The sequence below is a fragment of the Lynx rufus genome, unplaced genomic scaffold (assembly GCF_022079265.1).
Source record: "Lynx rufus isolate CCGP_SWC_20201006 ecotype Redwood Valley unplaced genomic scaffold, mLynRuf1.p SCAF_57, whole genome shotgun sequence".
Classification (NCBI taxonomy): Eukaryota; Metazoa; Chordata; class Mammalia; order Carnivora; family Felidae; genus Lynx; species Lynx rufus.
In genome coordinates, this window is record NW_025814875.1 from 534253 (window position 1) to 548503 (window position 14251).

The 14251-nt window shown below is 56.9% G+C and overlaps 1 protein-coding gene across 3 annotated transcripts in view; it reads left to right on the forward strand.

Annotated features, from left to right (window-relative positions):
* The window catches only part of TBC1D2B (TBC1 domain family member 2B), a 71606-nt gene that overhangs the window by 889 nt on the left and 56466 nt on the right, over positions 1–14251 (forward strand). For 2 of the 3 annotated variants that reach the window (XM_047101116.1, XM_047101117.1), the window contains exon 1: positions 1553–1603. The exons of the other annotated variant lie outside the window; for it this stretch is intronic. In XM_047101116.1, coding sequence (XP_046957072.1) covers positions 1568–1603 — 36 coding nt within the window. In that variant the 5' untranslated portion in view covers positions 1553–1567. Of the gene's footprint in view, positions 1–1552; positions 1604–14251 lie in introns of those variants that run through there. 3 annotated transcript variants of the gene reach the window in all.

Below are 14251 nucleotides of genomic sequence, written 5' to 3' on the forward strand. Positions count from 1 at the left end.
GAGGTGGGAAGGGGTTGCTTTAACCGGGTCCGCCCGAGCAAGGCTTCCTTAATCTTGTAGCCGAGACGGGGTGGGAGACGCACAGGCCTCCCCGCCCTCAGGTCCCGGGGGCCCTCCTGCTGAAGTCCGCATCTCCTTCCTGGCCTCGGCCCCCGCCCCCCTCCCCCGAGCCCCCACCCTCAACCGTCTTCCGTGTCGCGGAGCAGCAGGGCTGCGCCGGCCCCGGCCAAGTGCAGAGCGGCGGGGGCCTTGCGGAGTCCCTGGGCCTGGTGAGCGCACAGCTGTTGCCGGACCTCCGAGCCGAGCCGGCAGCAGCTGGAGCTGGAGCTGGAGCCATTCTCAGAGCCGCCGCAGCTCAGCTGTTGCGGTTCAAGGAGACTCTGCGTCCCGGGTTCTTCCAGGCCCTTCCACACCGCTCCAAGTGGGTGCAGACGGCCTGTTCCTCCAGAGGAAGCCAGGCAGGGCTGCAGTTCAGCTCAGGCTGACTTAGAAACCGTTTGTGTAAACTTGGGAATGACTCCAGGAGCACCCGGACTTGTGCCAGAGAAAGGCTTGTCCTCACTGCGTGTGGACGGCCCTGCGTCAGATGCATTTACTGTGGGATTGTTTGTTGAAGAACGAAATAGAGCATCCTCTTCCAGATTGTCTTAGAGGACTTCCGAGTCCTCTATGAGGTTTGTCATTTAGAAAAATGCGAATAATGTTGGTGTGGACCTGAGTGGGGCTTTGAGGTTGAGCCTGAAGACCGTGGTGGGAGAGGTGAGTGGTCTGGAACTCGCCCGGGTCTGCCGTGCGCTTGTGCTGGGCGGCTTACGCCACCCGTCTGTCCCAGCGTCCTTTTCAGCCCAGTGAGAGTCTCCCCTTCCTCGAGTTGTGAGCGTCCAGGAAATGTCGTGGGAAATGGCTGGCGCAGAGCGGGCACCACGCGGCAGCCACGTGAAACAGGCAGTGTCCGTGGCCAAGTACATGGTATGGTCACGTAACAGAGTATTATGCAGCAGCGAACGTAAAGAAACGGCTGTCGACACGCTTGGCTCGTAAAACGGAGCAAGAAAAGGTTACAGAATGGTTGCACACAGACGGTACCGTTTACGGGCCGGTTAAAAAGGTCACGCAGATGTCTGTGTGCTGAGTGGGGAGCCGCGTGGGGTGATGAGCCCCGGACTCAGGATGGAGTTTACCCCTTGCGGTGTTTATGTCTGGGACGGGTGGTGGGTGCACCGTGCTTCTTACGGTATCCTGTCCACCTTTGTGTGCATTCAGAGTATTTTAAAGAAGGAAATGAGTTTTGATGTGGATTTCATGGGGATCACCGACTGTGACGAATCTGTAAAGCTGAGGGTCTGCCTTACAAAAACCGTGGGAACGGAGACACAGGCAAGGCCGGGTTCCAGAGTAGGGGCTCACTTGGAGGCGGAATTTTAGCGTATAGTGATAACTTTTGAGCTGCGGGCGTAAAACTTCTGTGGTGGTAAAAGCGGAAATTAGTAATTTATGTTCCTCCCACTTTTCAGGTCCGAGAACTGATTCCTGTAAGTGCTGATGCTTCGTTTCAGGGTCCTCGGCCATGGGGGAGCCTCTGACTTGCAGAGGGGAGCCTCAGGTTAGTGAGGAGGCTTTGGCTCCGGCTGGTTGGGTATCATTTTACAGATACCATTTCTTTTGACAGATGAGTTGAGGAAAAGAAGAATCAGCAGTTTGCTTACCGTGTTATCATGTGTTTCTTGTTTTAAAGCATCGGTCAGCCCTCTCTGGCAAAGCTGTGGTTTCGCTGGCTTTTTCAGAATGTTTTACTGCTTGAGTCTTAATGAAAGCTGATACTGGAATTTCTTGCTAAACTTCTCTATTCCTGAATTCAGGGATCTGATCCAGCGCCTTATTTTACAGATTTTACAAGGAATGGAGGCCAGAGAGGGGCTGTGATTTGCCAGAGATTGGAAGTTAGACTCAGACCCTCTTTGAAAGCAGAGACTCCAGGAATAGTTGAGCGTTCAAAACGCAGAGTATCTAATTGTGTTATCTGTTCTGACAAGTGTACCTTCTTTGACTTTGAATACCAGTGGTTTGGGATTAGATAAGGTGTAGTAGTTTTCCCTTTACTGCATTTGATTTCTGCCTTTTTCATGTAGTAAAAAGGCACCGGGAACATTCTGCACTTGGAAGTTGGTACAGTGGTCAGGCAGAGGCCGATGCTTCTGGGGCCGGCGAGTCTGGTGTTCTGGAGGCTTCTCCCCGGTGCGGGGGACAGTTGTGGAGCGAGCTGGCGCGCAGGGAGGACTGACTGCGGGTAAAACAGAGCAGGAGTCCCTCTCCTCCGCCAGGTCTCTGCAGCCTGGGGCGCTCCGAGCATCACCAGACTGTCAGCAGATGCATCCCCCTCCCTGGGCCCCTTTCTTGGAGCTATTTGGTGCTCAAACAGACGTGGTGTCAGTTTCTGAGCCACGCGCAACTACACAGGCATGCGTCCTTATTCTTAACCCACTTTTGTGGGAAGGATGCACATTTCTCTGGTGTTGAAACCCCTCGCAGCTTAACGACAGGCATGTGTTAGCTCGGGGGAGCCTGGTGTGTCCCACACAGAATGGAGGTGCTGAACCGGCCTTCTGGGCTGAATGGTTCTGCTCGGCTGTCGGGCCCTAGAGGTCCACTCGGCGGTCTTCAAGTGTCATTTAGCTGTTTTATCAAGACCTGACTTCTCATGGGTTCGTCTCGGTCTCCCAGTTAATAAGCTCCTAAGAAGCAGGTGCTGTGTCATCGTGTGACGTCACCGTGGCTTCCTCTGATCCATCATCCACGGCGTGGCCTGCACCCCATTTCCTGATGTTTGTTTGTTTGTTTGTTTTTTAAATTTTTTTAACGTTTATTTATTTTTGAGATAGAGAGAGACAGAGCATGAACGGGGGAGGGTCAGAGAGAGAGCGAGACACAGAATCTGAAACAGGCTCCGGGCTCTGAGCAGTCAGCACAGAGCCCGACGCGGGGCTCGAACTCATGGACAGTGAGATCGTGACCTGAGCCGAAGTCGGATGCTTAACCGACTGAGCCACCCAGGCGCCCCATCATTTCCTGATGTTTGTATCCTCACCTCGCGGACGCTGCCCGCAGAGTAGGTGCCAGGCAGACGTCTGTGGAGTGAAAGCATAGAAGGGGATCACCTTCTGGTTTGGGGGCAGGCCTCGGCCCTCTAGAAGGGTGAGCCAGACCCCTCAGGCGAGCTGACTGTCGTGGCGCGCAGCACCCACGAATACAACAGGCGTCCGCTCTTCAGAGAGCTTCACCCCGATTCCGGCCGGTCCCGATTTTCGGTCTGTTGTGTTTCACGTCCGTGGCTGGACTCTGAGGAGCTGGTGTAGTTGGAGGGGGAAGGTTTTAACGACAAGGCCACCGACTAAATAGTTTAGGTCTCGTAACCGTGCTGTTTCTCTGACTGCTCCGCTCTCCTGGGACAGAAACAACCAAGAAGCGAGCGTGGCAGCATTTCTGTAATTTTTATCTGTGGCCTGAGATTTGAATTGCATGTGGTTTTCACATGTCGCAAAATATGTTCTTTCCGTCTTTTTCCCCCAACCATTTAAAAGTGTAAAAACCATTCCCGGCTCACAGGTGTATGAACATAGGCGGTGGGCTGGGGGTGGCCCTGGGCTGGGGTTGCTTGAACCTCCTGTTTTAGGAGGGCCTGGGGCACTTCTCGTCCGCTCACGCGTTCCCTCTGCTTAGGCCCTGGGGGCTCAGCTGAACAAAACAATCCTGTCCTTGTGGGGCTTTCTGGAGTGTGGGGAGATACGGATAACACCAACCAGTGCTGCACACTGTGGAGGGGACAGGGGTCCCGGTGTGTGTGTGTGTGGGGGGGGCGCTGGGAAAGACTTGCAGGGGTGGAGGGGGAAGGGAATGACGGGGGAATGCCAGCGAGGGCCAGGTGTCAGCCAGGGAGATGGGGGGCACAGCTTTTGGCAGGGGAGGCCTTTGGGGCCGAGGCCACAGGAACCAGCAGTTTCCAGCAGGGGTTCAACCTTGTTTTTTCCTCTTCCACACCGGTGGTTGGGTCGTGTCTGATATTTCCATCTAGGTACGTTGGACGATTATCTAGTCTGCGTAGTAAGGGTTGAAGCGTTTATGTCCCACGCTGGCAGGAAGGTTTGAATTGTGAGACTGGAGATACGGTTGCCCTGTGCTGCTTAAGCGCCGCATTTCGGGGGCAGCGGGGTCTGGGAAGCTGCCCCACCCGGTGGACTGCCTTTGCTAGAACATTCCCAAATCCACCTTCACCAAATTCTCTCCTGTTCCGCTTCTGCTCGTATGCACGTTACCAGTTTCCTTCCCCTTTGGACGTGGCCGTTTCCCCGAGAAGAGGAGGGCCGAACGCGTCCGGGGTTGAGGTGTGGACACCAAGTGCCAGCTTCGGAGGGGCGGACAGGTGTCCTTGTTCGGGCGCCTTTACCCATCAGCCGCTGGGTTTCAGTCTTCCTGTCTGACCAGAGCGAAATCCCTCCAAGGAAAGCAAAGAACCCTGTTATTGTAGAAATGACTCTCGAAGTGGGGCTTGATTAGGAACCATCATTTCTCTTAGAGGTTTATGCGGTAGGGTCTGGGTGACACCGGGGTGGGCGTCTGCCTACATCCCCGAGGTCCAGTCCTCAGCTGTCACAGAGTGAGCGCAGTGTGGATGGCGACGCTTCTAACTCGCGCCCCCTAAGCCCCTAAATACTCGGCCTGCAGCGGTCGGTGACGTGCGAGGCCCCCTGGGTGGGAAGAGGCCAGGACCATCCCTGGGGAACCTGCGGATCCCACAATTTCCCAGATAAGCTGTAGCTCACCAGGCCGCGCCGGAAACCCTGAGCAGACAGAGGTTCGGTGCTGTCGCTCCTGGAGGCGGGTCCAGTCCCGTTCGGGTATCGGAGCGCCGATGCTGTGTCCTACCAGGGTACGTGGCCGCGGGCAGAGACTGTCTGGGAGCACTGCCTCCCCAGCATTCAGGGGAGTGGCAGGCGTGTCGCAGGTGCTCAGTGTGACCGGATGCTCCTGTCGCAGTGTCTGTGTGGTCGTCAGCGAGTGCCTCGAGAGCATCTGCTGTGCTGTAAGGTTATGCTTTTCCTGCAGATGTGGCGATAGTTTTTCCACGCATTGAAGAAACTATAGTATCGGGACTTGAAAAACAGTCTAGCACCTGATGCCTTTGGAAAACCTTCGCAGAGAAGCCGTGTTTGGCTGCAGGATTCAGCGCTGGGCGTGCAGGTGGGATGCCTGCCGGTGTCTTGATTCTGGGGGGCGGGGGTGGCATCTTCCCAGAGTAAGCGAACAGGAGGGGTCCTGTATGTGCAGGACCGATTTGCATGTGGCCCGGAGCCAGACGTCTGTGGTCCGTGTGATAATCCTGTGAATACTGCAGCACTGGGGAGACCTTGTGACGGTCATCGAGGGCTCCCCACAGGAGGTCGGCCGGGGAGTGGTTGGGTTTTGGTACGACTGCGTAGCTGCTCACAGACGGAGCTCCTCTTGGGCCAGCGGGACGTGTTCCCAGTCATTTGCTTACCTTTCCCAGGCTGATTTTGTGGGAGAACCGGAATCTGGTGGGGAGGGGTCCGGAGCCGAGTCCTTCAGACTTCGGGCCCTTCCCAGGCCCCCCAGAAGGGAGCAGTGCTCCGTGTGCGCTCGGTCCGCCCCTCAGAACGGGTCTGAGTGTCGGGTGGCAGGCCTGGTGGTGGATGGGGGTGGGCAAGGCCATGCCGTCAGAGGTGTTCACCTTGCATTATAGGAATTATTTGTAGGCAGTGGGCCCGATTTTCCTGTCCCTTCAGGTCTGTGATGTCGAGGAAAGACTGTGCTTGCAGACAAGGTGGCCTGACTTTCCAGGAGTGACGCGGTCAGTCAGCCTTTCGCCTAACGGATCTTGTCGAGCGAGGCCGTGATGGGCGCCTGGTGAGAGTCAGGCGCTGTCTCCGGCCTCGGGGAGCTTGTCCTGTCCTGTTCTGAGGTGTGATTGGGGCATTGTCCTCAGTGGCTCTGTGGGTCGGAGGAAGTCATGACGTGCTTTTGCTCTAAGGGTCATTCATCCCCGAGTCAGGATTGCTCGGGCCCTCAGAGGGCAGCGTGCCCTGACCCCGGGGGCCGAGTGAGGGATTGGGGTCCCGTAGCGGGGCGGCAGCCGCTTGGGCGCTAGAGTCTTCCCCAGACACACGAGGGATGTGTCATTATCTAAACCTAGCAGTTTGTGGCACTTGCTTCGTATTTCGACTTTAATCCATCGGTAGGAAGTTAGGCTCACGTGTGGCGGGTGGTGCACAGACACCTGAACCGCCCCGTACCCAACCCGTGCTGCAGCCTAGGCTTAAGAGGATTAGCCACGGGAGGTTTGGAAATGGACGGTGTGGACGATAAGCTTCCCCATGGGGCTGCCTTAGCCGTGAGTGAGGCGGTGGTGTCTCCCGGCAGGGACGAGGCGTGTGCCAGAGGGGGACAGACCTCTGCTGCCTGGGAGCCGTGCCCGGCGCCCCCGCAGACCCTGTCCCGGTGGTCTTTCTTTCAAATCTGCTGTTTAAAGGAACCATCTTTTTCGGAACCGTGGTTCTCAAACTGCATGTAGGAAAGGAGCCTCCTGGGAGCCTGTTTCTGCACACTGTCGGTCCTGCCCCAGGGATCCTGACTCGGTTGGTAGGCCGGAGTGCACCTCGGGAATCCGCATGTTTATCCGTCGCCCCGGCCCTCCCGCTGCAGCTCTGGGGGCCTCTCTTCGGGAACCACTGCCGTCCTCCGGATCGTGACTTCCCCCTGGCTGTGAAGTCCAGAGGGGCCGGGCTGCTGATGGTTTTCTGAGCGACTGGAAGCAGTTGTGTGGACGGAGACCAGTGAGGCGTGAGCCCCTTACCCTCAGGTTGACGCCCTGTGGTTTCTGCCTGCGCATCTGCTTTGCATTCTGAGTTTCTACGAGCAGTGGTTTGGGGCCTGGCACCCCGCCCCAATTCCCCCAGGCCCTGAGGTTTGTGTCTCCTGGGCCAGTAGTGCTGCCCAGCGTCCTGGGGGTATTTCTGGGGGGTGCGGTTTAGTGATCGACTCCACTGAGGAGCTCATAAGGACTTGTAGAGCCCCCAGATTCTCACCCAGCAAAGGGTGAGTAACAGAGTGGCCTAGGGGAGCCACCCAACACTTTCCTGAGACACCAGCTCTGCCCAGAAGACTGTTAGAAATCAGCACGCCTCCCAGATGGCTCGCAAACTCGCTTAAAGGGTAGGATCTCTGGTGCCACGTTCCCCTGACCCCCCCGGGTCTCTGGTGTGTGGGGCCTGGAGCCTCCCCTTCCCAAGCCCCAGTTCCTAAAACTTCATATTAAGTCATTCATTCCTGTGTCCTATTTTTTTTTTTAAGTTTATTTATTTTGAGAGAGAGCGTGGGGAGGGGGAGAGAGAGAATCCCAGGCAGGCTCTGTGCTGTCAGGACAGAACCAGATGCGGGGCTTGATCCCAAGAACCGTGAGATCAAGAGTCTGACTCTTGCGGCGCCTGGGTGGCTCAGTCGGTTAAGCGTTTGACTTCAGCTTAGGTCACGATCCCGCAGTCTGTGAGTTCGAGCCCCACGTCAGGCTCTGTGCTGACAGCTCGGAGCCTGGAGCCTGCTTTGGATTCTGTCTTCCTCTGTCTCTGCCCCTCCCCTGCTCATGCTCTGGTCTCTCTCTCTCAAAAATAAATAACCATTAAAAAAAAAAAATTTTAGGGGCGCCTGGGTGGCGCAGTCGGTTAAGCGTCCGACTTCAGCCAGGTCACGATCTCGCGGTCCGTGAGTTCGAGCCCCGCATCGGGCTCTGGGCTGATGGCTCAGAGCCTGGAGCCTGTTTCCGATTCTGTGTCTCCCTCTCTCTCTGCCCCTCCCCCGTTCATGCTCTGTCTCTCTCTGTCCCAAAAATAAATAAAAACGTGGAAAGAAAAAAAAAAAAAATTAAACAAAAAAAATTTTATAAAAAAGAGTCCGACGCTTAACCGACTGAACCACTCATGTGCCCCTCCCGTGTCCTACTTTTAAGTTAAAAACTGAAGCCGGAACAGCGCAGTGCTGTGTGGTGTGTGGAAACATCATAGGCAGGGTGGTGCGGGGCTGTCCACGGGCTGCTGGCTGTGGCTGCAGTCTGCATTTCTCCTGAGTCCGTAAAACCCTGGCTCTCCCTGATTGTGCAACAGCAGAGCTGATAGGGAGCCACAGGAATGCAACCCTGTGGCCACTCGGAGGCCACGTGCCCCTTTCTCTCTGAAACAGAAAGCGCCTTGGTGGGCTTCCGCACTTCCTGCGGGGAGAGCAGACCCAGAGAGTGGCCTTGCCCTTTTCTTGGCGAAGTCCATCACCTGGCCCGGCCCCCCACGATCCCTTATCTGTGGTGCCGCCTCATCTGTGAGCGTGCATTTGCTTTGCCGCGTTCCTTGTCTGGGCCCTCCTTCCCTGACCCTTGCCCTCGGTTGCTCATCTCTGTGACGTCGCTGAAGCTGGAAAGATGTCAGCTGACAGGTGGGTCTGTCTCGGGGGATTTGCTCTTTGAAAGAGGGTGCTTGAGTGGTGAAGGGGGAACCCCTCTGGTGTCTGTGTCCCCGAGTGGGTGGGAGGTGGGGTCTGGGTTCTTGCCCAGCCTTTGAACAGGATGGAGACCACAACTCATGTAATTTTTTTCATAGCTAACATGAAAATGCTCATTTCGAGTTAGCAGTTTGGAAAGGTAGGAGGTATGAGCTCGTGGCACCACCAGAGGATGAAGGTCGGTGCAGACGCGTCCGCTTTCCGGGGGCCGGAGGGCCCGCACGGACGCCCTTCTCCGTGTCTGCCACTGGCGTGGACTCAGGCTTCAGCGCCCTCCCAGGGAACAACTACATCTGTTTCATTGGTACGGGGCCAGATCTCCTGAGATCCTGGCCAGGCTCGTGATTTCGAAACATTCAGAAGAAAATTTGGAACCTAAAGTTATTTATCAGATTTGGGTTGTTGTCTGTTTTTCCTCGGAGTCTTGTATCATCAGACCACTTACAATATTGTTGTGCTTTTTTTTTTTTTTATTTAAAAATTTTTTTTTTCAACGTTTATTTATTTTTGGGACAGAGAGAGACAGAGCATGAACGGGGGAGGGGCAGAGAGAGAGGGAGACACAGAATCGGAAACAGGCTCCAGGCTCTGAGCCGTCAGCCCAGAGCCTGATGCGGGGCTCGAACTCACGCACCGCGAGATCGTGACCTGGCTGAAGTCGGACGCTTAACCGACTGCGCCACCCAGGCGCCCCTATTGTTGTGCTTTTTATTCCTTATGGAAGAATTACCTTAGATGCGCCTTGGGGATCTAGGGCTTTTCCGGGCTTAAGAAACAAGATTCCCTCATGACAAGCAGACATCGTGTCCTTTTAAGCAACGAGGCCGGAGAGGTGCAGACCGGGTCCGTCCCTCTGCGCACCCTCCTTTCTGTGGCTCTTCGGAGACTGGTGATCACGCCGATTCTTCCCGCCCTGCAGACGTGGGTGGGCCCCGACCTTCTGGGGAGGAGCCCAGGGCCTGCACTCTGAGCGCGCGACCGACATGCTGTGTCGTCACATAGGGCAAGACCGGTCCTGCCAAGGACGGCAGGTGGGACGTCTGGACCGGGGCTTGAGGCGTGCATCGGAGTTCGCAGGTGGTTGGTGGGGCAGGCGGAGCGCGGGCCGTGGAAGCCGACTTGGGCTCTGCTTGCATGTGGTGTGGGGAGGGCTGCCGTTCCGCGGAGTGGGGTGAGGCGTGGGCCGGTTAGCGTGCGCACTGCACGGCCCGCGGAAGCCATCAGAGTCTTGAAGCTTGGGGTGCGGGTGACCTCACCGGGTGGGCGTGAGAAGAGGCTTTGGGGCACGCTGCTGCCGCGGGGGGCCGAGGCGGATGAGCCAGGAGAATGCCAGGAGCGCGAGCCGGGAGCTGGACAGACCTTGACCTTGGAGAGCTGGCGACACCCTCAGGCTGGAGAGCGGCTTCTGTCTTCAGTGCCTCGTGCCTCGTGCGTCGCGCACGGCGCTCCCGTCGTTCCCCGCAGTGGGTCCGCAAGTCGCGTGCTCAGCTCAGAGTCGTGGCCGAGAGCGTCCAGTGGACCCTGCGGACCGACGGCCGTGCTCCCTGGGACCCCGCTCTGTGTCGCCCCTGGCGCGGAAGCTACCTTTGGCGCGAACCGCTCCGGATTTTACGTGCACCGTGTCAGTATTGGGGAGGTGCCGCGGGGAGATGCGGAGATGGGCGCGGTCGTCCTCCTCCTCTTCGAGGGATAGACGAGGGACAGACGCGGGCTGGAGCTCTGGCGGGGCCAGCCAGCGAGGTCTTGGGTGGCGGAGGGGACGCGGGTCGTGGCTGCCCAGGGAGCTGCTTGTGGGGCCCCGTTCTGAGCCGGACGTGCGCGACCTCCTGTGACCCTCAGAGCCGGCTCAGCAGGTCGGTTCCTCCCTTCCCGTCCCACCCGCCGGCCGGTTGCACACGTTGCCTAACAGCACGCGGCACGGGGGTGGGAGGGGGTGGGGAGTGGGCGGACAGTGAGGCTCCAGGCACCGTGCGCGAGCCCGGGCTCAGCGGGTGATACCGCCCTGGCCGCAGGTGCCCAGCGTTCAGGTTGATGTCTGGCACGTGGCCCGTGCTCACGTGACAGCGCACCCCCCTCCCCCCCTCGCCCACGTGCACGTCACGTCGAGGCCCAACGTGTTCTTCCGGCGTGTGTTTACGCACGAGGAGCGCGTGAGAGGACGCACCCCGCAAGGTCGAGTTCGTTTCCCTCTTTTTCCTCCTTTCCCACATTTTGCACAGCAAATGCGCATGTTACTATTCTTTGAAATAAAAGTCTAGAAAGACAGATACCATATGTTTTCACTCTTATGTGGATCCTGAGAAACTTAACAGAAGACCATGGGGGAGGGGAAGGGGAAAAAAGGGAGGGAGGGAGCCAAACCGTAAGAGACTCTTGAAAACTGAGGACAATCTGAGGGTCGATGGGGGATGGGAGGGAGGGGTGGGTGGGTGATGGGCATTGAGGAGGACACCAGTTGGGATGAGCACTGGGTGTCGTATGGAAACCAATTTGACAAATTTCATATTAAAAAAAATGAAAGTCTAAAGTACGCTGTTTTTTAAAAATGTTTATTTTTGAGAGAGAAAGCATGAGTGGGGGAGGGGACGCATAGACGTTTCCTCTGCAGGCCTTCTCGGGACTAGAAAGGCCTCTGCGGTCCACGATTACGGGCATGTTGCAGTAGCCACGGCTCTTTTGTTGCCTGGACAGGAATCAGCCCCGTGACGCGCTCCGCCCGCCCGGGCGTCCGTCTGTCCCTGTGGCTCGCAGTCCTGGGCTCTTCCCTGGCGCGCAGGGTCCTCGGGGCCTCCCGGGCGCCTCGGGGGCGCGGCTCACGGCTCGGCGGGAACCTTCCCCCGAATTTTTGCCGACGCCGAGTCAGCCCTTCAGCCCTTCCATCTACGAGGTTCCTGTCGCCAGAGGCAGAAGGAGACAAACTTGATTTTAATCCTTTAGGCGTTTCCTGGTGACTTAAATGACTTTTGTTGTACATTCAAATCGTGAATCAAATTTGAATCCATTTTCTTCTCTTCCAAACTTTTAACCGGTTGTCCTGATGCCATCGCTCAATAACTAAGGTCTTTTCCCTGCTGATTTTCCTTGAAGTGCGACATTTGGTATCTGCTGTGTTCAATTTGCTGGCCGCGCGGGCCTTTGTCACGCGCCTCCCAGCCTCGTAGGGCATAGCCCCAGGCCTTGTGTTTTTTGTTCAGAATCTTGCAGGTTAAACTGCAGATGAATTTCAGAATTTCTGTGCTGTGCTTTGAAGAGCTCCTTTAGAATTTTGACCGGATTTTTGGGAAGTTTCTGTGATGCATGAGGATTTCTTCAACCAGGTATTTCGTAGTTTGTTTGTAATTGTGAATCTGACTCTAGCTGGTTGTCGCTGCTGTAAAGGAGACAGCTCACTGGGAGTGTCTCGGGAGACCACGTCTCCCCCAGTTGTGTGCGAACGGCGACACTCGGCCCTCGTTGGCGCTCGGTAAATATTTGTCAAGGGAATGAACAAACATTTGTGTGTGCGTGGCATCGTTCCCTTTTCCTTTTTTTGGATGGATAAGTCGAGATAGGTCTCCAGGAAGGTCACGGAGTCCAAGCAGGCGAGGGTGTGCTTTGATGGGCGGGGACCCTTTACCAGGGGAGCGAAGGGCTGGGATCCGGGGGGTAGGGGAATGTGGCTGGGGGACAAGGCCTGAGACCCGCCCCTCCCCCAGTAGCACGCCCCCTGCCAGGAGCGTGGGCCCTGAGTGAGCACGTGTTGAAATGAATTCACTTGGACCGATTAATGCGGGACAGTTCTGAGCCCTGGGGACAGAGACAGGCTGGGTGGGGAGCGTCCCGGGGTCCAGGGGAAGGGACAGGTGGGGCCCTGCTCCCTCAGGCGTGGGGGCTTCTGGGTTTGGGGCTGGTGGAGGTCTGGGGACAGAGGCCCGCGGGAGCAGCTAGGGCAGACTAACGAGGGACACGAAAGGAGTGCGCCCGCCTCCGTGGGAAGCTCACCTCGGGTGCGTGCTGGTGTGAGCTCTGGAGGTAGCATCTGTGCTGGGCTTTGAGGGACGTGTAGGGGTCACAGAGACCGGTGTTCTGGGAGACTCGGTGTGGTTCCCGTGAGTCTTCAGACTGATGGTGGTCACATGTCTCATGCAGGCACCTTCTGTGTGCTGAGCCGAGCCTGGGCTCTGCCCCTTGCAGCATGATTGGAATGCCCGTGTGGCTCTCCAGAATTTGGGGTCAGAGCATTTAAATTGGGGGTGGTGTGGGGCAGATACCCACTCTCTCCCAGTCCTGCTCCCCACCCCTCTGGCCGGTGGGTGGGTGCTTGGCAGATGTGGTGGCGATAGGCTTTAGTACCGACTGGCTCGTTCGTCACCAGCGGGGCTGGAGCTCAGCGGTGAGACCCTGGTGACAGACTCGCTGGGGTGTTCTGTGACACCACATCACTTGGGGGTCCTGCTGCCCCGTCCAGGAAGGGCATCTGTGAGCCAGATGAGCCGGGCCTGTTGTTGTGGTCCCTGAAGAGTGTTGGCATCTCTGTAGGTAAAGAACTGAGAAGCCTTCTCAAGTCATAGTGTCCTTGGGAGGAGCAGTGGTGGCTGCCCCACACTCAGGAACCTGCTGCCTTTGGCCTGCGTTCCAGTCCTTGAGGCCACTGCCCACCCCCTGGGTTTCTGCCAACCTTGGCTCTCAAAACGGACTGAATTTACTGTTACCTCTAGACCAGTGCTGTCAACATGAATACGGTACGAGCCGTAACAGATGCTCGTAAGTTTTCGGATACAGATGAGGTAGCTTTAATATATGTTATTTAATCCACCGTCTCCAAAACATCTTCGATCGTGTGGCACCGGCCGCGTTTCGCATGCTCAGTGGCCACTGTGCTGGACCTGGCAGATCGGGACCAACGTTACGTGTCGGACCCAGACTGGACCCGGGCGCCTGAGAGATTTCGTTTGTGATTCTGATTCAATCCGGGCTGAGTCAGGTCGGATCTCCGTTCAGTCCTCCATGCGGGGAGACCAGAGGGAGGACATGGAGGCGGTGCTTCGACTGACGGGGCCGCCCTGCCTGCCAGCCTGCGCTTTTGTGTCTGGTCTGAGCGCCTGACGGCGGGGCCCTCGCGGTCTCCTGTCTCCCTGATGGCAGCACACGGGATCGAAGTCGGGGTGCTTTCAGTGATTTCTGGATCCTCTTTACTTATTTATGCTTGCTTGTTCATTATTTTGAGCGAGGGTGCGTGAGTGAGGGAGGGGCAGAGAGAGGGAGAGAGAGAATCCCAAGCAGGTTCTTCACAGTGCAGAGCCCGATGCGGGGCTCAAACCCACAAACTGTAAGACGATGACCTGAGCTGAAACCAAGAGTTAGATGCTCACTGGCTGAGCCTCCCGGGCGCCCCAAAAGGGAAGGAGCCCCAGTCAGTCGTTGCCTCGAGGTGGTTTTGGGTGCCTTCCCGACCAGGTTTTTGTAACACGAGTAGTAAGTCAGACGTTGAAAACATGTGACTTTAACGTTTGTTTTTGCCCAGGAATTTAGTGAGAGATGCTCACGAGGTTACTGACTGTTCCCCCGTCAGATGTTTCCCTTTAAATCAGAGCATTCTCGCACAAGCACAGCTTTCGCCGTGTCTGCAGGGGCTGGGAGAGAGGCTTGTGACGGGTTTGGTTGCCCTGTGCCCTTTCTGGCACTTGCTGTCCTTGGTGTTAAAAGTTTTAGCCAT